This window comes from Oncorhynchus mykiss, chromosome 23 (assembly GCF_057628025.1).
Source record: "Oncorhynchus mykiss isolate SJ-2025 chromosome 23, ASM5762802v1, whole genome shotgun sequence".
Classification (NCBI taxonomy): Eukaryota; Metazoa; Chordata; class Actinopteri; order Salmoniformes; family Salmonidae; genus Oncorhynchus; species Oncorhynchus mykiss.
The window spans coordinates 38,255,587-38,282,201 of NC_143044.1; the positions used below are offsets into that span (position 1 = coordinate 38,255,587).

The 26,615-nt window shown below is 43.8% G+C and overlaps 1 protein-coding gene and 1 long non-coding RNA gene across 3 annotated transcripts in view; one reads left to right on the forward strand and one right to left on the reverse strand.

The window, feature by feature from the left end:
* LOC110502889 (sorting nexin-29) overlaps nucleotides 1-9,663 on the forward strand; it is a 172,198-nt gene extending 162,535 nt beyond the window's left edge. Inside the window, exons 19-21 of the mRNA XM_036960638.2 lie at nucleotides 143-283; nucleotides 6,993-7,132; nucleotides 8,493-9,663. Coding sequence (XP_036816533.2) covers nucleotides 143-283; nucleotides 6,993-7,132; nucleotides 8,493-8,622 — 411 coding nt within the window. The 3' untranslated portion in view covers nucleotides 8,623-9,663. The remainder of the gene's footprint in view (nucleotides 1-142; nucleotides 284-6,992; nucleotides 7,133-8,492) is intronic.
* The window catches only part of LOC149972588 (uncharacterized), a 439,554-nt gene that overhangs the window by 350,069 nt on the left and 62,870 nt on the right, over nucleotides 1-26,615 (reverse strand). The window lies entirely within an intron of this gene.

Genomic DNA, 26,615 nt, shown 5'->3' on the forward strand with positions numbered 1-26,615 from the left:
TTATGGTTGGCTAATTTCCTCCTTTCTGTAGACTGCGTGGTTTTGCAGGAATTTTGTAAGAGTAGGATTTGTACCCCAGGAAATGGCATTTTCTGATTGTGTTTTTCTTGGTGTTGTTGTTGGTGTCATACCTGTTCCTTAGGTGTACATCCGTATCCTGGACAACGAGTGGAATGTCTACAGACGCTACACAGAATTCCGGGCGCTCCACAACCACTTACGCTCACAATTCCCACAGGTCGACAACTTCAGCTTCCCACCCAAGAAAGCCATAGGGAACAAGGTATGCATGGTCAGGAAAATCGCATGGTCACCCTCTGTCAATGTTGTTTTGAATGACCTGTAGTCAAATGTGTTGAATGTGAATGTATTTTTAAGTCATATTGTGGTCACTTGTCCATCACTTGGATCGACAGGCTTAGATGTTAGCTACAGTAGCCCCTAGCCAACATTACCTCTCTTTATCTCCTGTCTTCATCTCTCTAGCTCTCTTTATCTCCTGTCTTCATCTCTCTAGCTCTCTTTATCTCCTGTCTTCATCTCTCTAGTTCTCTTTATCTCCTGTCTTCATCTCTCTAGCTCTCTTTATTTCCTGTCTTCGTCTCTCTAGCTCTCTTTATCTCCTGTCTTCATCTCTCTAGCTCTCTTTATCTCCTGTCTTCATCTCTCAAGCTCTCTTTATCTCCTGTCTTCATCTCTCTAGCTCTCTTTATCTCCTGTCTTCATCTCTCTAGCTTTCTTTATCTCCTGTCTTCATCTCTCTAGCTCTCTTTATCTCCTGTCTTCATCTCTCTAGCTCTGTTTATCTCCTGCCTTCATCTCTCTAGCTCTCTTTATTTCATGTCTTCATCTCTCTAGCTCTCTTTATCTCCTGCCGTCATCTCTCTAGCTCTCTTTATCTCCTGCCTTCATCTCTCTAGCTCTCTTTATCTCCTGCCTTCATCTCTCTAGCTCTCTTTAGCTCCTGTCTTCATCTCTCTAGCTCTCTTTATCTCCTGTCTTCATCTCTCTAGCTCTCTATATCTCCTGCCTTTCTCTCTCTATCTGCTGCTTTCATCTCTCTAGCTCTTTCTCCTTCCTCTCTTGCTCCTTTTCTCCCTCCCTCTCACTCTCAGTTCCAGAGGGAGGGAGTCTGTTTAAGTCTCTCAGTAGAGTAGAGGGGGCTGTGGGTGCTTCTGTTACAGAAGTTGTAGAGTAACTTTGACATGGAAACACAAAGTAGTGTGCTAGGCCTGGGGGCAGCGTTTAAAACTAGAGAGGGTAAGAGGGTGTTTGGGAGCTTACAGTAAAGATGCAGAGGGGCTATAGAGACAGGATAGTGTTGGTAATTGAGTGTGTGTTTGGGTAGGTGAATGTGTGTATGCATTTGAGAGGGTTGTGTGTGTGTGTGTGTGTGTGTGTGTGTGTGTGTGTGTGTGTGTGTGTGTGTGTGTGTGTGTGTGTGTGTGTGTGTGTGTGTGTGTGTGTGTGTGTGTGCAATCATTATGTTTGCTGAGCTGAAGTATCTGTCATGTATTTTTAATCTCCTCATTGTTTCTTCTGATTCCCTCCCTCTATCCTCTCAGAGGGAACACTTTGTAGAGAGACAAGGCTTAGTTCTTGTCCCAACAGGTGTAGTGGGGTGCACTGGCATAAATCCCCCCCCCCCCATCTGATCTCCTCTGATGGAGAGAGTTATGCTGTTACTTGTAGTCAAACAGATCAACTGTTCCCTTTATATCACTGACAGGGGATGTACGTTCAGTTCTCTCTTTTCACAGAACACAGCATCCTTGCAGCTAGGGAAAGTTCTATTCTAAAGTAGTCTGAGCGATGCTGGGGCTTACGTGTTGAATATGTTAGTTAATGATGGAGGAATGGTAATGCTACTGGGAACAGTGATCATGAGCCTCTCCAAACCCTTTTTAGTGTAGCATACACGTCTGCTACGGCATGGATGACAGGGGAGAGCTTTCACAGGTGATGGGGAAACAGGAAGGAACATAGACACACACGTAGATACGCAAACACACACACACTGTGCCTCAGATCCATCATGGTTATCCTCATTGGCAAGCCAGAGCTAACAACCTTACACACAGAGGACCCTGGCTCATCATGCCTGCTAAACACACACACACACACGCAGAGCACCTTGTCCAGAGAGAGAGAGAGAGACGCTGAGCTAATCTTGTCAGTTGGCTAAAGCTACTGTATGGGACTGTATAGAAAGCTAATCGTAGTACCACAGTACCTACAGGATGTACAGTGGGGAGAACAAGTATTTGATACACTACCGATTTTGCAGGTTTTCCTACTTACAAAGCATGTAGAGGTCTGTAATTGTTATCATAGGTACACTTCAACTGTGAGAGACGGAATCTAAAACAAAATCCAGAAAATCACATTGTATGATTTTTAAGTAATTAATTTGCATTTTATTGCATGACATAAGTATTGATACATCAGAAAAGCAGAACTTAATATTTGGTACAGAAACCTTTGTTTGCAATTACAGAGATCATACGTTTCCTGTAGTTCTTGACCAGGTTTGCACACACTGCAGCAGGGATTTTGGCCCGCTCCTCCATACAGACCTTCTCCAGATCCTTCAGGTTTCGGGGCTGTCGCTGGGCAATATGGACTTTCAGCTCCCTCCAAAGATTTTCTATTGGGTTCAGGTCTGGAGACTGGCTAGGCCACTCCAGGACCTTGAGATGCTTCTTACGGAGCTACTCCTTAGTTTCCTTGGCTGTGTGTTTCGGGTCATTGTCATGCTGGAAGACGCAGGCACGACCCATCTTCAATGCTCTTACTGAGGGAAGGAGGTTGTTGGCCAAGATCTTGCGATACATGGCCCCATCCATCCTCCCCTCAATACGGTGCAGTCGTCCTGTCCCCTTTGCAGAAAAGCAAAGAATGATGTTTCCACCTACATGCTTCATGGTTGGGATGGTGTTCTTGGGGTTGTACTTATCCTTCTTCTTCCCCCAAACACGGTGAGTGGAGTTTAGACGAAAAATATATATTTTTGTCTCATCAGACCACATGACCTTCTCCCATTCCTCCTCTGGATCATCCAGATGGTCATTAGAAAACTTCAGACGGGCCTGGACATGCGCTGGCTTGAGCAGGGGGACCTTGCGTGCGCTGCAGGATTTTAATCCATGACGGCGTAGTGTGTTACTAATGGTTTTCTTTGAGACTGTGGTCCCAGCTCTCTTCAGGTCATTGACCAGGTCCTGCCGTGTAGTTCTGGGCTGATCCCTCACCTTCCTCATGATCATTGATGCCCCACGAGGTGAGATCTTGCATGGAGCCCCAGACCGAGGGTGATTGACCGTCATCTTGAACTTCTTCCATTTTCTAATAATTGCGCCAACAGTTGTTGCCTTCTCACCAAGCTGCTTGCCTATTGTCCTGTAGCCCATCCCAGCCTTGTGCAGGTCTACAATTTGATCCCTGATGTCCTTACACAGCTCTCTGGTCTTGGCCATTGTGGAGAGGTTGGAGTCTGTTTGATTGAGTGTGTGGACAGGAGTATTTTATACAGGTAATGAGTTCAAACAGGTGCAGTTAATACAGGTAATGAGTGGAGAACAGGAGGGCTTCTTAAAGAAAAACTAACAGGACTGTGAGAGCCGAAATTCTTACTGGTTGGTAGGTGATCAAATACTCATGTCATGCAATAAAATGCTAATTAATTACTTAAAAATCATACAATGTGATTTTCTGGATTTTTGTTTAAGATTCCGTCTCTCACAGTTGAAGTGTACCTATGATAAAAATTACAGACCTCTACATGCTTGGTAAGTAGGAAGACCTGCAAAATCGGCAGTGTATCAAATACTTGTTCTCCCCACTGTATCTGCGTTAGCTTGCAGGATCAGGTGTATGACTCATGGAATGGAATACAAGTAGTGTTGTGTGATGAAACTGTAATAAATCTCAGTTTTGTGATATGTCAAGCACCATAACTGCAAGTGTACGTAAGAATCCCAGCTCAATGTATTACCACGGCAACAGTATCTGAGCATCACTCGGCATCCTGCTGTATCTGAAAATCTCCTAACTGCATTGACATAGCAACACACACACACTCCCCCCTGCCACTGACAGCTCCTAAACAGCTGATTTGTCGAGGGCTCGGTGGGCAAACACGCTAAATGTTCCCTAGTGCGCCCGTCAAATCTGTCCTGATGGCCACGCCATCACCACAACTGCGGGAGGAAGAATGATGACATCAAAGGCTGGGACTGTCTGTCTGCTCTGCTCCCTCTGCCCAGAGATTAACTGTCAGGGTGTCTCTCCTCTGATTCACAGAGAATTGTTATTGCTTTGGATGTTTTCCCTCTCTATATTTCTATCCCTCGCTCTCTCTCTCTCCATCTTTCCCTCCTGTGTTTCTTTCATTTGAATCAAATCACACACTTTCCGATCGCTGCTATCTTCCTCCCCTGTTGGACTGCTTTGTAGAGGAAGAGTTAGGGGGTTCAACCCAATCACAGAGCACTTCCTCCCCTGTTGGAGTGCTTTGTAGAGGAAGTGTTAGGGGGTTTAACCCAATCACAGAGCACTTCCTCCTCTGTTGGACTGCTTTGTAGAGGAAGTGTTAGGGGGTTCAACCCAATCACAGAGCACTTCCTCCTCTGTTGGACTGCTTTGTAGAGGAAGTGTTAGGGGGTTCAACCAAATCAATGAACTGTTAGCTGTTTTTTGAACAAAATCTTTCTGATGATAACAATATATAAGATTGTTAATAATTAATGAATATTTTATGTTGTGTTCACATTTAATATGCATGTAACGCCTTTAATGATGACAAAGAGCGACATTGTGGAGGTCTTGAACATTCCTGAATGACTTGTGATCTTTTATACTTTACTTGTGACATAGTTTGCCTTGTTTCGTAACCACATAGTTCACATTTCGTTGTTTGCATGATGTATCTTCCACGTTAAAAGCGGTGTGTTTGTCTCATGGCTTGATTGGGATTCCCTATGGCGGATACCTTTTTATTCGCTACACCCGTCACAAGTTTTGCATTTCAGTTCCATCGCAAACAACTCTTTTGAACCTCACAAATCTGTTCATGGTCATGATCCTTTGCTGGAGTTGTGTTGGCCTTCCTCTGTCAGGACGACTCACATCTGCATCAGCTCTCTGTGAAGTGGCATGGTTGTGCATACTGCTCTATGTACTGGGACTCACTAGGCCTGTGGTCCTCTTGTGTCACCATGTCCTCATGTCTGTCTCACTAGGACTGTGGTCCTCTTGTGTCATCATGTCCTCATGTCTGTCTCACTAGGACTGTGGTCTTCTTGTGTCACCATGTCTGTCTCACTAGGACTGTGGTCCTCTTGTGTCTGTACACACACGTGGATAAACATGCCTTTGTGCATCTGTCTTAGTTGCCTTCCACTCTTCTAGCAATATCTTCATGTATCTGTGTCTGTGCCTTCAGTGTTGATGTCCATGCTGCCTGAGTGTGTTCATATAAACATGCACGTTCTCCATAGTCTCATCTCTGTGTTGATGTGTGGGGAGTGTAATGTGAGATCTACTATAGTAACATGAGACATCTGGAACAGACAGGTTAGGGACGGTGGCAGAACAATACGGAGTGAGAGAGTGAGACACTAACTGTAAATACTCTTCTACATGAAGGAAAAACACACTACAACAACATATTCAGTCCTTAGTTACACACGTACACCATGATTGTGTGTGGTAGTAGAGGAGACAGTCAATACATGTTACAATCACCTTTGGCAGCGATTACATCTGGATGGTACAATATTTGCCCATTATTATATTCAGAATTCTTCAAGCTCTGTCAAATTGGTTGTTGATCATTGCTAGACAACTACTATCAGGACTTGCCATAGATTTTCAAGTAGATTTAAGTCAAAACTGTAACTTGGCCACTAAGGAACATTCAATGTTGTCTTGGTAAGCAACTCCAGTATAGATTTGGCCTTGGTGTTTTAGGTTACTGTCCTGCTGAAAGGTGAATTCATCTCCCAGTGTCTGTTGGAAAGCAGACTGAATCTCCCTGGTCTTTGTAGTTGAATCTGTGATTGAATTTCACTGCTCAACTGAGGGACCTTATAGATAATTATATGTACAGAGATGAAGTAGTCATTCAAAAATCATGTTAAACACTATTATTGCACACAAAGTGAGTCCATGCAACTTATTGACTCAAGACATTTCAACCTTTCATATATTTTTAATGAATTTGTAAAACATTCTAACCACATAATTGCACTTTGAAATTCTGGGGTTTTGTGTGTAGGCCAGTGACAAAATCTCAACTTAAACCATTTTAAATTCAGGCTTTAACACAACAAAAATGTAACATCGATTTTAATTATAAAAAAGTATATTATAATGTATATTACGGTCTTAATTTTTGCTGGACCGCGGGAAGAGTAGCTGTTAACGGGAAACCATAATATATAGAAATACTCTTCTCCAGAGTATGATTCATATGTCATGAGCCTTAAAACCAGGGTGGCATCTCAATGTAAATAAACCATTAAAGGAGACAGATGGGACCATATCTAATATGACAAGCGGCATTCTTCTCCACCCTCCTACCCTACACACTTATCAGCTCTTCCCTTTCCTACTCTACACACATATCCACTTGTAGGATTCTTCATAGCCATGGCATCTCTCTCCTCATCAGAATGCTAGGTATATAGTGAGCAGTGAAATTCTATCACAGATTCAACTACAAAGACCAGGGAGATTCAGTCTGCTTTCCAACAGACACTGGGAGATGAATTCACCTTTCAGTAGGACAGTAACCTAAAACACAAGGCTAAATCTACACTGGAGTTGCTTACCAAGACGACATTGACTATTCCTTAGTGGCCGAGTTACAGTTCTGACTTTCTGACTGAAATGGTTGTCTAGCAATGATCAACAACCAATTTACAAAATTCTCCCCCCTCCCTATGTACAGTATTAACGTCTACCTCTCCTCTGTCCTCTCCTGTCCTCAGGATGCCAGGTTTGTAGAGGAGCGTAGGAAACAGCTGCAGTCGTATCTGAGGATGGTGTTGAACAAGCTGATCCAGACCCTGCCAGAGTTCTCTGCTAAACCCACCAAGGAGACCCTGCTGCAGCTGCTGCCCTTCTGCCTGTGAGTGACCCCACTGTCTGTCGGTGTGTGTGCGTGCGTGCTTCAGAGTGTACATCTGAGTTTGAATTGTCACATGGGGTAAACACACATTTTACAAAGTGCTTCTTAATAATATATTGCCTGACACATCTGAGTCCTCTAGATAATGCTAGTTGTTCAGTAAACACATTCAAGGTGGCTTGTTGAGCCAACCCAGTTATAGCATCCAGTCATTTACTGCATTGTTCACACCAATTCCCACACCAGTTGAGGCTGTGACCTCTCAGTGAGCGCGACCAATCACAGATCCCGACAAGAATCTAGTTTCCTGTTCTGGCAGCTGATAGGTCATAACACCGAGGTTCTAAAACAGATCAAATAAAGAGCAGAGTAGATCTATCCTCTGATATCTACATTCACGATAGGCTGGATGACCCATCCAAAATGGTGGCCGCCATGTTGTTAACAGGCCCCTGGTTAGGAGGGGGCTGGGATGGAGAGAGGAAGAAAGAGAGAGATGAAAACCCGATTCGTCAAAAGCTGTACTTCCTCACTCCTCTCTTGGGAATGGACTCAGTTTCAGCAGTCATCACGTTCTGCCCAAAATGGCACACAGAAAACAGAGTTCTAGCCTCATTTATAAATATTGTGTAGAAACTATTCTAAAATACTACTTACGAACGGAATTTAGAATGTTGTATAAATAGTGTGATTTATCAAACAATCCTACGAGTGTCAAATGCACACCAGTAGGAGATAACCATTGACAAATACCAACTGTTCTCAGCCTCAGTACTTGTGCGTGACCATGGCTATTTGCATTTCAAAACACCCCTAATTAACCAAATGGTCAAAATCATCCCTTTAAAGCCTGTGGGTATATACACTGAGTGTACAAAACATTAGGAATACTTCCCTAATATTGAGGTGCCCCCCCCCCCCCTTTTTCCTCAGAACAGCCTCAATTCGTCAGGGCATGGACTCTACAAGGTGTCCAGTGTGTTCCACAGGAATGCTGGCCCATGTTGATTCCAATGCTTCCCATAGTTGTGTCAAGTTGGCTGGATGTCCTTTGGGTGGTGGATCATTCTTGATACACACAGGAAACTGTTAAGTGTGAAAAACCCAGCAGCGTTGCAGTTCTTAACACAAACCAGTGAGCCTGGCTCCTACTACTATACCCTGTTCAAAGCCACTTCAATATTTTGTCATGCACATTCACCCTCAATGACACATATACACAATCCATGTCTCAGTTGTCTCGAGGCTTAAAAATCCTTCTTTAACCTCACTCCTCCAAGTGACATCAATAAGGGATCATAGCTACGTTACTAACCTCTGGTTTCCTTTACTGATCTCTTGACCTTTTGTCTCCCCCCAGGGACATTCCAGTGGCCAGCGAGGGGAGCAATAAGACGTCCCGGTCCAAATCCTCGTCTAGCTTCCCCATACTTGGGCGCAGCCACAACCAGGAGGGCCGCAACTTAGAGCCCCAGAGCGGCGACCTCTAACCTTTAGCCTCTGACCTGTGACCTCTTCTTTGATTGGATTAAACAGAAGAGTTTGTTGGTGCTCCTCCCGGATGGATTATGAGCCATAGAGAGGGACAGAATGGCTAATGGCTATGCAGGCGAGAGGCATGACACTGCTCCTCCTTTAGGCTTTCTACAGGTTTCCAACAGCAGGACATTATATCCTCCCTCTCTGGGATCTACAGAGGCAGACTCTTCCTTCGCTCTGACCCTGCCTAAAGATTTACTCAAAGACCACACGTGGAATAGCTGGGTCAACAACACACATTGAACCAAGATGGGGGGGACTGTTTCCTAATTTTACTCAGTTTTGTAGTGAAACTGTATCATGGTCTGTGTTTTCTAGCTTCTTTGCAGTGAGGGGACATATAGAAATGTGTTCTTTATACAATGTTTTTTTCTTGGCGAATGTCAGCATTTTGGTGCCATTTTTGATTTTGACATCATCCCTTTACCTGACATTAGCCAAAGCATGGGCGTTCATCTTTTATATTTCTGTTACCAAACTGTTACCATACGATAATCTGTACAATGTCATATTCCATCACACAATTGAAGGATTTTATCAATGCAAATAAATCTGCTGGATTGACTATCCAGCCGTTCCAATGATTGTGAACTGAATGTAACTTAGCAGGATACTTAACAGTGAATAGATCGTAGATGAATGCTTGAAGAGAAGCTTGATCAAGTGCATTAAACGTGTACACTGCTTTAACTTAAATACATACAGTACATATTACTCAAGAATAGAGATTACTGGACTTGGAATGAAAATAAGAGATTACTTGGCAAATATTTGATGGAAGTTGTCCTGTGACTGCCCCCAGGCAGCTGTCCAATCAGAACTGTTAAAATAAGACGTAAACAGGAAGTAGCAGATGATAACCTAGAATGTAAATCAGTTTGTACACATCAATAATATGAGCAAATTATAAAATTATTACCACTCTTCTTTTGAAGCACAATAATCAAGTATTAATGATAAAACAATAAACATTTTTCATTAACTATGACAAACGGTGCTGGTGTTGCATATTGTATGTTAAACATTTAATGGAGAAACAGTTATCATAATGTCTGCAATCATGGACCCTGGTTATAGACACAACAAAACGCTCAATCAATCTATTCTTTCTACTCAGGCGTTAAGCCTGGCCACTCTTTTACAGTACCAGAGAGGAGGAGGTTGTCTTTGCCACTACTAAACCAAGGTTAATTACTGTTCCTGTCACATGGCTAGGACCAAGAGTTTTCCCCAGACCATGTGACCTGACCTGGAGAAACTCCGGACCCTAGTTGTAGGCTGTAACTAGAGCCCAGAATGTTTCCTGGTCATCTCATTTCTAAGACTGAGAGGGTTTCCCTGTCAGATCACATGATCAGGATAAGGAAAAACTCCTGGCCTTCCACAATACTCCCATCTTTAGAGGGCTTTTTTTGTACCTTCTTTCCTAGCTTTTAGCCCAACAGTCTGCCTTGCATCACTGTCAGTGGCACAGAGAGACTAATGAATAAAGGGGTTCATACTGTACGTACATACCAACGGTGTTGTGGTATTGTGGTGTTCTACATAATTCTATGACAGTAACAGAATGGGACAATGTTTGTTCTTGATGATTAATTAAAGGGCATGAACATTAGAAATGTAAATAAAATTGGATGTATGTACATTATGTATACCTCAGCAATAAGGCACGAGGGACTGTTATATGGCCAATAAACCATGGCTAAGGGCTGTTCTTGGCACGACGTTATAAACTGGTTACCAACCTAATTAGAGCAGTAAATATAAATGCTTTGTCATATCCGTGGTATACGTCTGTCAGCCAATCAGCATTCAGGGCTCGAACCACCCAGGTTATAAATTAGTGTACATACTGTGCCCAGTATGTGTATGGTGGATAGATGTGTGTATGGATGAAAATTGAAATATATAAACAGTACCAGTCAAAGGTTTGGACACACCTACTCAGTCAAGGGTTTTTCTTTATTTGTACTATTTTCTACATTCTAGAATAATAGTGAAGACATCAAATTTATGAAATAACACATGGAATCATGTAGTAACCAAAAAATATGTTATATTTGAGTTTCTTTAAGGTAGCCACCCATTGCCTTGATGACAGCTTTGCACACTCTTGGCATCGCCTGGCTACTTTGAAGAATCTCAAATCTAAAATATATTTTGATTTGTTTAACACAGTTTTGATTACTGACTGATTCCATATGTTATTTCATAGTTTTGATGCAGGGCTGCCTAGTGCGTTGGACTAGTAACCAAGGTTGCAAGATCGAATCCCCGAGCCGGCAAGTTAAAAATCTGTTGTTCTGCCACTGAACAAGGCAGTTAACCCACTGTTCCTAGGCCGTCATTGAAAATAAGAATTTGTTCTTAACTGACTTGCCTCGTTAAATAAAGGTAAAGTTTTAAAAAATGAAAAAGGCTACATCCCAAATGGCACACTATAGAGTACACTACTTTCAACCAGAGGCCAAGAGTAGTGCACTATATAGAGAATATAGCCTCAGACTCCCTGGCTGTAGATAATTGCCAGTAGCTCATCCATCCATAGTTCTCGGCTGGCCTAGTACATCTCACACACATCACAAAGCGCTCAAAGCTTTAACCTGTGATCTAATGACTTTGAAAATCCATGGAGCTGCTACCGTCTACGAGGGCGGAAGCTAAGTGAACTTGTATTGTTAGCTGAGCTGCATGTAGAACTGTAGGGCTCCATATAACTCTATCAAGCTGTGTGGGCCTCTCCAGTTAATCTTAACCACAGAGATGTGCTCTGGTCTCAGTCCAAAGTGATTGAAATCTCCTCTATTGTGTTGAGGAGGAAGCCGGTCTCAGAACCTAATTGGCAAGTTAATCTCATCAAATTGGGTGGGATTTGAGGACTGATGCCCTGAGGGAGGGGAAAGAAATGGGGAAGGAGTCGGACCACAACAAGACATTGGCCCAGATATTGAAGCGCAATTAACACACTTTAACGCAGTCACATCTGTTCTGTTCCTTCATGAGTCCAGTTTTATAACTTGGGGCGGCAGGTAGCCGAGCGGTTAGAGGCGAGCCAGCAGTTGGAGGGTTGCCAGTTCAAATCCTTGGTCTGTTGGGAACAAATATGGTGGGAAGTGAGCTGGTAACTGGAGGGTTGTCTTTCAAATCCTAGATGCCATTGCCTGCCGTTGTACCCTTGAGCAAGACACTGAACCTGTACAGTGGGGCAAAAAAGTATTTAGTCAGCCACCAATTGTGCAAGTTCTCCCACTTAAAAAGGAGAGAGGTCTGTGGAAAATAAGTATTTGGTCAATAATAAAAGTGTATCTCAATACTTTGTTATATTCCCTTTGTTGGCAATGACAGAGGTCAAACGTTTTCTGTAAGTCTTCACAAGGTTTTCACACACTGTTGCTGGTATTTTGGCCCATTCCTCCATGCATATCTCCTCTAGAGCAGTGATGTTTTGGGGCTGTTGCTGGGCAACACAGACTTTCAACTCCCTCCAAAGATTTTCTATGGGGTTGAGATCTGGAGACTGGCTAGGCCACTCCAGGACCTTAAAATGCTTCTTACGAAGCCACTCCTTCGTTGCCCGGGCGGTGTGTTTGGGATCAGTGTCATGCAGAAAGACCTAGCCACGTTTCATCTTCAATGCCCTTGCTGATGGAAGGAGGTTTTCACTTAAAATCTCACAACACATGCCCCCATTCATTCTTTCTTTTACACGGATCAGTCGTCCTGGTCCCTTTGCAGAAAAACAGCCCCAAAGCATGATGTTTCCACCCCCATGCTTCACAGTAGGTATGGTGTTCTTTGGATGCAACTCAGCATTCTTTGTCCTCCAAACACGACGAGTTGAGTTTTTACCAAAAAGTTATATTTTGGTTTCATCTGACATTCTCCCAATCTTCTTCTGGATCATCCAAATGCTCTCTAGCAAACTTCAGACGGGCCTGGACATGTACTGGCTTAAGCAGTGGGACACGTCTGGCACTGCAGGATTTGAGTCCCTGGCGGCATAGTGTGTTACTGATGGTAGGCTTTGTTACTTTGGTCCCAGCTCTCTGCAGGTAATTCACTAGGTCCCCCCGTGTGGTTCTGGGATTTTTGCTTACCGTTCTTGTGATCATTTTGACCCCACGGGGTGAGATCTTGCGTGGAGCCCCAGTTCGAGGGAGATTATCAGTGGTCTTGTATGTCTTCCATTTCCTAATAATTGCTCCCACAGTTGATTTCTTCAAACCAAGCTGCTTACCTATTGCAGATTCAGTCTTCCCAGCCTGGTGCAGGTCTACAATTTTGTTTCTGGTCTCCTTTGACAGCTCTTTGGTCTTGGCCATAGTGGAGTTTGGAGTGTGACTGTTTGAGGTTGTGGACAGGTGTGTTTTATACTGATAACAAGTTCAAACAGGTGCCATTAATACAGGTAACGAGTGGAGGACAGAGGAGCCTCTTAAAGAAGAAGTTACAGGTCTGTGAGAGCCAGAAATCTTGCTTGTTTGTAGGTGACCAAATACTTATTTTCCACCATAATTTGCAAATAAATTCATTTAAAAAATCCTACAATGTGATTTTCTGGATTTTTTTTCTAATTTTGTCTGTCAAAGTTGAAGTGTACCTATGATGAAAATTACAGGCCTCTCTCATCTTTTTAAGTGGGAGAACTTGCACAATTGGTGGCTGACTAAATACTTTTTTGCCCCCACTGTAAGTGTTTCCAGTTTCAGAGATTTTTGTAGTTTGTTCCAGTCATTGGCAGCAGAGAACTGTAAGGAGAGGCGGCCAAAGGAGGAATTGGTTTTGGGGGTGACCAGAGAGATATACTTGCTGGAGCGCGTGCTACAGATGGGTGCTGCTATGGTGACCAGCGAGCTGAGATAAGGGCGACTTTACCTAGCAGGGTCTTGTAGATGACCTGGAGCCAGTGGGTTTGGCAACAAGTTTGAAGCCAGGGCCAGCCAACGAGAGTGTACAGGTCGCAGTGGTGGGTAGTATATGGGGCTTTGGTGACAAAACGGATGGCACTGTTATAGACTGCATCCAATTTATTGAGTAGGATATTGGAGGCTATTTTGTAAATGACATCTCCGAAGTCGACGATCGGTAGGATGGTCAGTTTTACGAGGGTATGTGTGGCAGCATGAGTGAAGGATGCTTTGTTGCGAAATAGGAAGTTAATGCATTCATCTTCAGATAGCTAGGTGAGACAACCACATATCACAGTTAATGCATTCATCTTCAGATAGCTAGGGGAGACAACCACATATCACAGTTTGTTCATTCATCTTCAGATATGTGGTTGTCTCACCTAGCTATCAGTTAGTTCATTCATCTTCAGATAGCTAGGTGAGACAACCACATATCACAGTTAATGCATTCATCTTCAGATAGCTAGGGGAGACAACCACATATCACAGTTTGTTCATTCATCTTCAGATATGTGGTTGTCTCACCTAGCTATCAGTTAGTTCATTCATCTTCAGGTAGCTAGGTGAGACAACCACATATCACAGTTAATGCATTCATCTTCAGATAGCTAGGGGAGACAACCACATATCACAGTTTGTTCATTCATCTTCAGATATGTGGTTGTCTCACCTAGCTATCAGTTAGTTCATTCATCTTCAGGTAGCTAGGTGAGACAACCACATATCACAGTTATTTCATTAATCTTCAGGAAACTAGGTGAGACAACCACATATCACAGTTAGTTCATTATCTTCAGGTAGCTAGGTGAGACAATCACATATCACAGTTAGTTAGCTAGGTGAGACAACCACTTATCACAGTTAGTTCATTCATCTTCAGGCAGCTAGGTAAGACAACCACATATCACAGTTAGTTCATTCATCTTCAGATAGCTAGGGGAGACAACCACATATCACAGTTAGTTCATTCATCTTCAGGTAGATAGGTGAGACAAACACATATCACAGTTAGCTATCTGAAGATGAATGCACTAATAACTAACTGTGATATGTGGTTGTCTCACCTAGCTATCTTAAATCAAATCCAGTTATATTTGTCACATACATGTTTAGCAGATGTTATTGCGGGTGTAGCGAAATGCTTGTGTTATCTAGCTCCAACAATGCAGTAATATCTAACAAGTAATATCTAACAATACACACAATCTAAAGTAAGGAATGGAATAATGTTGTTGCGTCAAACAACAACATTGACGAATACGCTGATTCGGTGAGCGAGTTCATTAGAATGTGCAGTTGAAGATGTCGTTCCCACAGCAACGATTGAAACATTCCCAAACCAGAAACCGTGGATTGATGGCAGCATTTGTGTGAAACTGAAAGCCGAACCACTGCTTTTAATCAGGGCAAGGTGACCGAAAACATGACCGAATACAAACAGTGTAGCTATTCCCTCCGCAAGGCAATCAAACAAGCTAAGCGTCAGTATAGAGACAAAGTAGAATCGCAATTCAACGGCTCAGACACAAGAGGTATGTGGCAGGGTCTACAGTCAATCACGGATTACAAAAAGAAAACCAGCCCAGTCACGGACCAGGATGTCTTGCTCCCAGGCAGACTAAATAACTTTTTTGCCCGCTCTGAGGACAATACAGTGCCACTGACACGGCCCGCAACCAAAACATGCGGACTCTCCTTCACTGCAGCTGAGGTGAGTAAAACATTTAAACGTGTTAACCCTCGCAAGGCTGCAGGCCCAGACGGCATCCCCAGCCGCGCCCTCAGAGCATGCGCAGACCAGCTGGCTGGTGTGTTTATGGACATATTCAATCAATCCTTATCCCAGTCTGCTGTTCCCACATGCTTCAAGAGGGCCACCATTGTTCCTGTTCCCAAGAAAGCTAAGGTAACTGAGCTAAACGACTACCGCACCGTAGCACTCACTTCCATCATCATGAAGTGCTTTGAGAGACTAGTCAAGGACCATATCACCTCCACACTACCTGACACCCTAGACCCACTCCAATTTGCTTACCGCCCAAATAGGTCCACAGACGATGCAATCTCAACCACACTGCCCTAACCCATCTGGACAATAAGAATACCTATGTGAGAATGCTGTTCATCGACTACAGTGCCATTACTATTTAACAGTCTGATGGCCTTGAGATAGAAGCTGTATTTCAGTCTCTCGGTCCCAGTTTTGATGCACCTGTACTGACCACGCCTTCTGGATGATACATGGATGTGTACGCCGAGGAACTTGAAGCTTTCCACCTTCTCCACTGCGGTCCTGTCGATGTGGATAGGGGGGTGCTCCCTCTGCTGTTTCCTGAAGTCCAGGATCAGCTCCTTTGTTTTGTTGATGTTGGTTGAGAGGTTATTTTCCTGGCACCACATTCCCAGGGCCCTCACCTCCTCCCTGTAGGCTGTCTCGTCATTGTTGGTAATCAGGCCTAATACTGTTGTGTCGTCTGCAAACTTCACGATTGAGTTGGAGGCGTGCGTGACCACACAGTCATGGGTGAACAGGTAGTACAAGAGGGGGCTGAGCACCCATTCTTGTAGGGCCCCAGTGTTGAGGATCAACAAAGTGGAGGTGTTGTTTCCTACCTTCACCACCTGGGGTCGGCCCATCAGGAAGTCTAGAACCCAGTTGCACAGGGCAGGGTTCAGACTCAGGGCCTCGAGCTTAATGATGAGCTTAGAGGGTACTATTATGTTGAATGCTGAGCTATAGTCAATGAACAGCATTCTTACATAGGTATTCCTCTTGTCCAGATGGGATTCTGCAGTGCGATGGCAATTGCATCGTCTGTGGATCTATTGGGGCGGTAAGCCACGGAGAAGGAGAGCACACAGTCCATGGTAGCGGGCCGAATCGGTGGCACTGTGTTATCCTCAAAATATGAGAAGAAGGTGTTTAGATTGTCTGGAAGCAAGACTTGAGTGTTCGCGACGTGGCTGGTTTTCCCTTCGTAGTCCATAATTTTCTGTAGACCCTGCCACATATATCAAAACAGTATTGAAGCTTGGATTCCGATTGGTCAGACCAGCATTGAATAGTCCTTAGCACAGTTACTTCCTGTTTGAGTTTCTGCCTATAGGAAGGGAGGAGCAAAATAGAGTCATGATCAGATTTGCCGAAGGGAGAGCAGGGGAGGGCCTTGTAGGCATCCCAGAAGTTGAAGTAGCAGTGATTGAGTGTTTTAGCAGCGTGAGTACTACAGTACTACAATGTGTTGATAGAACTTCGGTAACATTTTCCTCAAATTTGCTTTGTTAAATTCCCCAGCTACAATAAATACGGCCTTAGGATATGTGGTTTACAGTTTGCATACAGTCCAGCGAAGTTCTTTGAGGGCTGTCGTGGTATCGGCTTGAGGGGTGTCGTGTCTTTACTATCATTAAATTGAAGACTCCTGTAATTAGTATTACAAGATTAAACTGAATAATCATGTAACTGTAATTAAATAGGAAGTCGGGGCACCAAGGAAAGTATTCAGATTACAAAGTTCTAATTTCCCAATATAACCTTTCAGATATTTTCATATCTGATCAATAGTCTTCTGATTAATGATTTATTTATTTTACCTCACGTTAGTCTCATTCCAAACATCGTAAATTGTTGGTTATCTGCACGAACCCAGTCTTCACTATGAGTCATCCATGCATCAATTGTCTTAAATAATGTATTGTGTAAATATAATAATGTATAATGTAACTAAGTAATTCACAGAAATGCATAAACAAACAAACAAACAAACATGGTAAATGTGGTTACATGAAATGATAGGAAAATGTGCCCTAGTGGGCTGAACCGGCATGGCGGCTTGTTAGACAAGAGAGAAGTGGGGGTCGACTAAGAAGTCACTACAGAGTTAATAATTTTAACAATTGAAATGCTAATCCTTTACACATGAACGCTCACTCATTCGGGAACAATTGCAATCAATATATATATTTACGCTCAGTGTGTCGTCTTGATCGCTGGTGAAAAGTCTTTCTTTTGTAGAATTGTCCGTCTCCCTCCCTCTCTGTCTTGGTTAGAGGGGATAGTTCAAAGTGACATTCGTTATAGAATGTATGTTTCGGCGGTTGTCGTTCTTCGCATTCAATGATGCCGAATTCCTAGCTGCAGACTAGTAATTAATATCAAAGACTTGTTCTCATTCTGTCGGTATCGATAGTCTAAGAGTTTAACCACGTGGTGTGGTTAAAAGATTCTGCAACCTTTAGACATCTCGTAATTGAGGTAAGCTCGGTCTACAACCTTTGTCCCCCTCCTAATGGAGAAAAACATGGACTGGTGAAAATTTCTCAAAGTTGGGTTTTATTCGGAATGGCAGGAAAGGGCTGTCCCAGGACGCCTGACCCTAACTGGGCTCAGGGGCGGTCCTCTGATTTAGTTCAAATCCAATTCCCTTTTTGAGTTTTCCTTCATTAAACAGTCCAAAATCACATTGTAAAATTGTGTAAATTGTATCATACTCACTCATTCATCTTATACAACAATTAGATGTAAACCTTATATCTGGGGCTATTATATATACAGCGTTATGGTAATGTGGCCACACCGTCTCCCATGAGCTTCCCAAGTTGTGATAAACGGACCAGTTCGTAGCTGGATTCTTCACCGATCTTTTACACTTTCTCCGAAACATGAAATTTGTTCGTACCTCAAGTTCTGTGAGGTGGAAGGATTTCCTTTGTCTCCATGAAAAACTACTCTCTATAACTGTGTATCCATGGGGTCTTCTCAGGAATTTACGACCTCTGACCACAGCAGCCTAGTTGAAGGAGGCAAGGTGGAGGCAGGGAGAGGGGGATGGGCTTGCTATACCCAAAAAGGCCAACGACATGACAGGGGGAATAAACACAGCTGTGACTATAACCGAAGAGAACTCTCTTGGGAGGTAATACGGTCGGCATTCGATTGTGAGGTATTTTAGGTTGGTGAACAAAAGGACTTGAGTTCCTGTATGTTATCACAATCACACCATGAGTAGTTAATCATGAAACATACACCCCCGCTTTTTCCCAGAGAGATATTTGTTCCTGTCTGCGCAATAAACTGAGAACCCAACTGGCTGTACGGACTCAGACAGTATATCCCGATGAATGCACTAGCTGAGACAACCACATATCACAGTTAGTGCATTCAGATAGCTAGGTAAGACAACCACATACAGTGCATTCAGAAAATATTCAGACCCCTTGACTTTTCCACATTTGTTACATTACAATTGATTCTAAAATGTATTAAATTTACACACAATACCCCATAATTACAAAGCGAATACAGGTTAAGAATTTTTTGCAAATGTATAAAAAATATAAAATCCATTATTTAAATAAGTATTCAGACCCTTTGCTATGAGACTCGAAATTGAGCTCAGGTGCATCCTGTTTCCATTCATCATCCTTGAAATGTTTCTACAACTTGATTGGAGTCCAATTGTGGTTAGTTAAAATGATTGTATATGATTTGGAAAGGCATACACATGTTTATATAAAGTTCAACAGTTGCATGTCAGAGCTCTATTGTGTCGAGGCACAGATCTGGGGAAGGGTACCAAAAAATGCTTGAGCATTGAAGGTCCCCAAGAATACAGTGGCCTCCATTCTTAAATGGTAGAAGTTTGGAACTACCAAGACTCTTCTAAGAGCTGGCTGCCAGGCTAAACTGAGCAATCTGGGGAGAAGGGTCAGGGAGGTGACCAAAAACTCAATGGTCACTCTGACAGAGCTGCAGAGGTCATCTGTGGAGATGGGTGAACCTTCCAGAAGGACAACCATCTCTGCAGCACTCCACCAACCAAGCCTTTATTATAGAGTGGCCAGACGGAAGCCACTCCTCAGTAAAAGGCATATCACAGCCCGCTCGGAGTTTTCCTGAAGGACTTTCAGACCATGAGAAACAAGATTCTCTGATCTGATGAAACCAAGATTGAACGCTTTGGCCTGAATGCCAAGTGTCACGTCTGTAAGAAACCTGGTACCATCCCTACGGTAAAGCATGGTGGTGGCAACATCATGCTGTGGGGATGTTTTTCAGCGGCAGGGACTGGAAGACTAGTCGGGATCAAGGGAAAGATAAACGGAGCAAAGTACAGAGAGATCCTTGATGAAAACATGCTCCAGAGCGCTCAGGACCTCAGACAAGGGCGAAGGTTCACATTCCAACAGGACAACGACCCTAAGCACACAGTCGAGACAACGCAGGAGTGACTTTAGGACAAGTCTCTGAATATCCTTGAGTGGCCCAGCCGGAGGCCAGACTTGAACCCGATCTAACATCTCTGGAGAGACCTGAAAATAGCTGTGCAGCGACTCTCTCAATCCAACCTGACAGAGCTTGAGAGGATCTGCAGAGAATTGGAGAAACTCCCCAAATACAGGTCTGCCAAGCTTATAGCTTCATACCCAAAGGTGCTTCAACAAAGTACTGAGTAAATGGTCTGAATGCTTATGTAAATGTTATATTTCAGTTGCAAGAATTTCAAAACTGTTTTTGCTTTTGTCATTATTGGGTATTGTGTGCAGATTGATGAAGGGAAAAAACAATTTAATCAATTTTAGAATAAGGCTGTGACGTAACAAAATGTGAATTAAAAAAAAAAAAAATGTTTTGTAGAAATGCACCGGTATTGTGCTGGAGATAATGAAAATGAGGTTCAAAAGTAGTGGAATTGTCCTTTAAGCTTGAAGGTCCGCTCCATTTGTTATGTGTTGAAACGTTGGGTCCTTCAGAGGACTGACATATAGGAGAGATGAAGGATGATGACGGAGGTTGATTCATTTACCAGTGCTCCTGTGACGCAGCTATCCTTCCATGGACTGATGTTTTTACACTGGAATACATTTCAATGTTCTTTAACTGTCAAATAGGCATCATGTCTAGCACATCTTTAGTTTTAGTAGCATTCTGTGACTGAAGTGATAAAGTGAGACCTGATTTTCAGGAACACTTCTGTTATTTGTATATATTATGGATCCCCATTAGTTCCTGCTAAGGCAGCAGCTACTTCCTGGGGTCCAGCAAAATTAAGGCAGCTTATACAGACCCAGTCAAAAGTTAGAACACACCTACTCATTCAAGTTTTTGAAATTGTATTTGTACTATTTTCTACACTGTAGAATAATAATGAAGACATCAAAACTATGAAATAATACATATGGAATCATGTAGTAACCAAAGAAAGTTTTAAACAAATCAAAATATATTTGAGATTCTTCAAAGTAGCCACCCCTTGCCTTTATGACTGCTTTGTACACTCTTGGTATTCTCTCAACCAGCTTCATGAGGTACTCACCTGGAATGCATTTCAAATAACAGGTGTGCTTTGTTAAAAGTTAATGTGTGGAATTTCTTTGCTTCTTAATGCGTTTGAGCCAATTAGTTGTGTGGTGACAAGGTAGGGTTGGAATACAGAAGATAGCCCTATTTGGTAAAAGACCAAGTCCATATTATGGCAAAAACAGCTCAAATAAGCAAAGATAAATGACAGGCCATCATTACTTTAAGATCATCAAAAAAAACATCAAGCGCTATGCTAAAACTGTCTCTCATGAGGACAGCCACAGGAAAGGAAGGCCCAGAGTTACCTCTGCTGCAGAGGACAAGTTCATTAGAGTTAACTGCACCTCAGATTGCAGCCCAATAAATGCTTCAGAGAGTTCAAGTAACAGACACATCTCAACATCAACTGTTCAGAGGAGACTATGTGAATCAGGCCTTCATGGTCGATTTGCTGCAATGAAACCACTACTAAAGGACACCAATAAGAAGAGATTTGCTTGGGCCAAGAAACACGAGCAATGGACATTAGACCAGTGGAAATCTGTCCTTTGGTCTGATAAGACCAAATTTGAGACTTTTGGTTTTGGTTCCATCCGCCGTGTCTTTGTGAGAACGCAAAGTAGGTGAACGAATGATCTCCGCATGTGTGGTTCCCACCGTGAATTATGGAGGATGATGTGCATTGCTGGTGACACTGTCAGGGATTTATTTAGAATTCAAGGCACACAACCAGCATGGCTACCACACCATTCTGCAGCAATACGCCATCCCATCTGGTTTGCGTTTGGTGGCAGTATCATTTGTTTTTCAACTGGACAATGACCCAAACCCACCTCCGGCCTGTGTAAGGGCTATTCGACCAACCTGGAGAGTGATGGCGCTGCATCAGATGACCTGGCCTCCACAATCACCTGACCTCAATCCAATTGAGATAGTTTGGGATGAGTTGGACTGTAGCGAAGGAAAAGCAACCAACAAGTGCTCAGTATATGTGGGAACTCCTTCAAGACTGTTGGAAAAGCAGGCCAAGAGTGTGCAAAGCTGTCATCAAGGCAAAGTGTGGCTACTTTGAAGAATCTCATATATTAAATATATTTTGATTTGTTTAACACGTTTTTGGTTACTACATGATTCTATATGTGTTATTTCAATGTTTTGACGTCTTCACTATTATTCTACAATGTAGAAAATGGTAAAATTAAAGAAAAAACCTTGAATGAGTAGGTGTGTCCAAACTTTTGACTGTTTTTTTTATTTTTGTATTTTTTTTATTTCACCTTTATTTAACCAGGTAGGCTAGTTGAGAACAAGTTCTCATTTGCAACTGCGACCTGGCCAAGATAAGGCATAGCAGTGTGAACAGACAACACAGAGTTACACATGGAGTAAACAATTAACAAGTCAATAACACAGTAGAAAAAAGGGGAGTCTATATATACATTGTGTGCAAAAGGCATGAGAAGGTAGGCAAATAATTACAATTATGCAGATTAACACTGGAGTGATAAATGATCAGATGGTTATGTACAGGTAGAGATATTGGTGTGCAAAAGAGCAGAAAAATAAATAAATAAAAAACAGTATGGGGATGAGGTAGGTGAAAATGGGTGGGCTATTTACCAATAGACTATGTACAGCTGCAGCGATCGGTTAGCTGCTCAGATAGCAGATGTTTGAAGTTGGTGAGGGAGATAAAAGTCTCCAACTTCAGCGATTTTTGCAATTCGTTCCAGTCACAGGCAGCAGAGAACTGGAACGAAAGGCGGCCAAATGAGGTGTTGGCTTTAGGGATGATCAGTGAGATACACCTGCTGGAGCGCGTGCTACGGATGGGTGTTGCCATCGTAACCAGTGAACTGAGATAAGGCGGAGCTTTACCTAGCATGGACTTGTAGATGACCTGGAGCCAGTGGGTCTGGCGACGAATATGTAGCGAGGGCCAGCCGACTAGAGCATACAAGTCGCAGTGGTGGGTGGTATAAGGTGCTTTAGTGACAAAACGGATGGCACTGTGATAAACTGCATCCAGTTTGCTGAGTAGAGTGTTGGAAGCAATTTTGTAGATGACATCGCCGAAGTCGAGGATCGGTAGGATAGTCAGTTTTACTAGGGTAAGTTTGGCGGCGTGAGTGAAGGAGGCTTTGTTGCGGAATAGAAAGCCGACTCTTGATTTGATTTTCGATTGGAGATGTTTGATATGGGTCTGGAAGGAGAGTTTAGAGTCTAGCCAGACACCTAGGTACTTATAGATGTCCACATATTCAAGGTCGGAACCATCCAGGGTGGTGATGCTGGTCAGGCGTGCGGGTGCAGGCAGCGAACGGTTGAAAAGCATGCATTTGGTTTTACTAGCGTTTAAGAGCAGTTGGAGGCCACGGAAGGAGTGCTGTATGGCATTGAAGCTCGTTTGGAGGTTAGATAGCACAGTGTCCAAGGACGGGCCGGAAGTATATAGAATGGTGTCGTCTGCGTAGAGGTGGATCAGGGAATCGCCCGCAGCATGAGAAACATCATTGATATATACAGAGAAAAGAGTCGGCCCGAGAATTGAACCCTGTGGCACCCCCATAGAGACTGCCAGAGGACCGGACAGCATGCCCTCCGATTTGACACACTGAACTCTGTCTGCAAAGTAATTGGTGAACCAGGCAAGGCAGTCATCCGAAAAACCGAGGCTACTGAGTCTGCCGATAAGAATACGGTGATTGACAGAGTCGAAAGCCTTGGCAAGGTCTATGAAGACGGCTGCACAGTACTGTCTTTTATCGATGGCGGTTATGATATCGTTTAGTACCTTGAGCGTGGCTGAGGTACACCCGTGACCGGCTCGGAAACCAGATTGCACAGCGGAGAAGGTACGGTGGGATTCAAGATGGTCAGTGACCTGTTTGTTGACTTGGCTTTCGAAGACCTTAGATAGGCAGGGCAGGATGGATATAGGTCTGTAACAGTTTGGGTCCAGGGTGTCGCCCCCTTTGAAGAGGGGGATGACTGCGGCAGCTTTCCAATCCTTGGGGATCTCAGACGATATGAAAGAGAGGTTGAACAGGCTGGTAATAGGGGTTGCGACAATGGCGGCGGATAGTTTCAGGAATAGAGGGTCCAGATTGTCAAGCCCAGCTGATTTGTACGGGTCCAGGTTTTGCAGCTCTTTCAGAACATCTGCTATCTGGATTTGGGTAAAGGAGAACCTGGAGAGGCTTGGGCGAGTAGCTGCGGGGGGGGGGGGAGCTGTTGGCCGGGGTTGGAGTAGCCAGGCGGAAGGCATGGCCAGCCGTTGAGAAATGCTTGTTGAAGTTTTCGATAATCATGGATTTATCGGTGGTGACCGTGTTACCTAGCCTCAGTGCAGTGGGCAGCTGGGAGGAGGTGCTCTTGTTCTCCATGGACTTCACAGTGTCCCAGAACTTTTTGGAGTTGGAGCTACAGGATGCAAACTTCTGCCTGAAGAAGTTGGCTTTAGCTTTCCTGACTGACTGTGTGTATTGGTTCCTGACTTCCCTGAACAGTTGCATATCGCGGGAACTATTCGATGTTAGTGCAGTCCGCCACAGGATGTTTTTGTGCTGGTCGAGGGCAGTCAGGTCTGGAGTGAACCAGGGGCTATATCTGTTCTTAGTTCTGCATTTTTTGAACGGAGCATGCTTATCTAAAATGGTGAGGAAGTTACTTTTAAAGAAAGACCAGGCATCCTCAACTGACGGGATGAGGTCAATGTCCTTCCAGGATACCCGGGCCAGGTCGATTAGAAAGGCCTGCTCACAGAAGTGTTTTAGGGAGCGTTTGACAGTGATGAGGGGTGGTCGTTTGACTGCGGCTCCGTAGCGGATACAGGCAATGAGGCAGTGATCGCTGAGATCCTGGTTGTAGACAGCGGAGGTGTATTTGGAGGGCCAGTTGGTCAGGATGACGTCAATGAGGGTGCCCTTGTTTACAGAGTTAGGGTTGTACCTGGTGGGTTCCTTGATGATTTGAGTGAGATTGAGGGCATCTAGCTTAGATTGTAGGACTGCCGGGGTGTTAAGCATATCCCAGTTTAGGTCACCTAACAGAACAAACTCTGAAGCTAGATGGGGGGCGATCAATTCACAAATGGTGTCCAGGGCACAGCTGGGAGCTGAGGGGGGTCGGTAGCAGGCGGCAACAGTGAGAGACTTATTTCTGGAGAGAGTAATTTTCAAAATTAGTAGTTCGAACTGTTTGGGTATGGACCTGGAAAGTATGACATTACTTTGCAGGCTATCTCTGCAGTAGACTGCAACTCCTCCCCCTTTGGCAGTTCTATCTTGACGGAAGATGTTATAGTTGGGTATGGAAATCTCAGAATTTTTGGTGGCCTTCCTGAGCCAGGATTCAGACACGGCAAGGACATCAGGGTTAGCAGAGTGTGCTAGAGCAGTGAGTAAGACACACTTAGGGAGGAGGCTTCTGATGTTGACATGCATGAAACCAAGGCTTTTTCGATCACAGAAGTCAACAAATGAGGGTGCCTGGGGACATGCAGGGCCTGGGTTTACCTCCACATCACCCGCGGAACAGAGAAGGAGTAGTATGAGGGTGCGGCTGAAGGCTATCAAAACTGGTCGCCTAGGGCGTTGGGGACAGAGAATAAGAGGAGCAGGTTTCTGGGCATGGTAGAATATATTCAGGGCATAATGCGCAAACAGGGGTATGGTGGGGTGCGGGTACAGTGGAGGTAAGCCCAGGCACTGGGTGATGATGAGAGAGGTTGTATCTCTGGACATGCTGGTTGTAATGGGTGAGGTCACCGCATGTGTGGGGGGTGGGACAAAGGAGGTATCAGGGGTATAAAGAGTGGAACTAGGGGCTTCATTGTAAACTAAAACAATGATAACTAACCTGCACAACAGTATACAAGGCATATTGACATTTGAGAGAGACATACAGCGAGGCATACAGTAATCATAGGTGTTGAATTGGGAGAGCTAGCTAAAACAGTAGGTGAGACAACAACAGCTAATCAGCTAGCACAACAACAGCAGGTAGAATGGCGATTGATTAGGCAGAGAGGGTCGGATTAACTACACACAGAGCCTAAGTGCGGCTGGGGCCGACAGATAAAACATAAACAAGCAGAATGGATTACCGTGATTAATGGACAGTCCAGCATGCATCAGCTATGTAGCCAAGTGATCAGTGTCCAAGGGGCAGCGGTGGATGGGGCAGGGAAGCTGGACTGGCGAGTGTTATCCAGGTTAGAAAACTAACAATGACTAAATAGCTTGTAGCCAGTTAGCTGGTTAGCTTCTGGAGGTTCTTGAGTGTGTTCTAAAAATGTAAAGATAATAGCGGTTCCGTATCACATTGGGTGAGGCAGGTTACCGGAAGGTATAAACAAATTAAAAATCGAAAAGGGATAGAAAGTAAATATGGGTTCAGTGAGTTTTTGGGACGCGGCGATTCAGACGGTTAGCAGGCCTGTGCTAACAAGCTAACAGTTAGTAGACGGTGCTAAACACGGTAGCAGTTAGCGGACCGGGCTAAACAAGCTAGCAGTTAGCAGGCCAAATTTGCAAGCAAGGAGATAGCAAGGGCTAGAGAGTTAGCCTTTGGGGACGTCGCGATGGGGGGAGTCTGTTTATTCCTCTTCATGCGGTGACATCGATGGACCGGTCGTGGGTCTGGATATTGTAGCCCAGGAGCTCAAAATGTTCCGTTTGTGATGGGAATCCGGGGATGAAAAATAAAAATAAAAGAATAAATAGGTCCG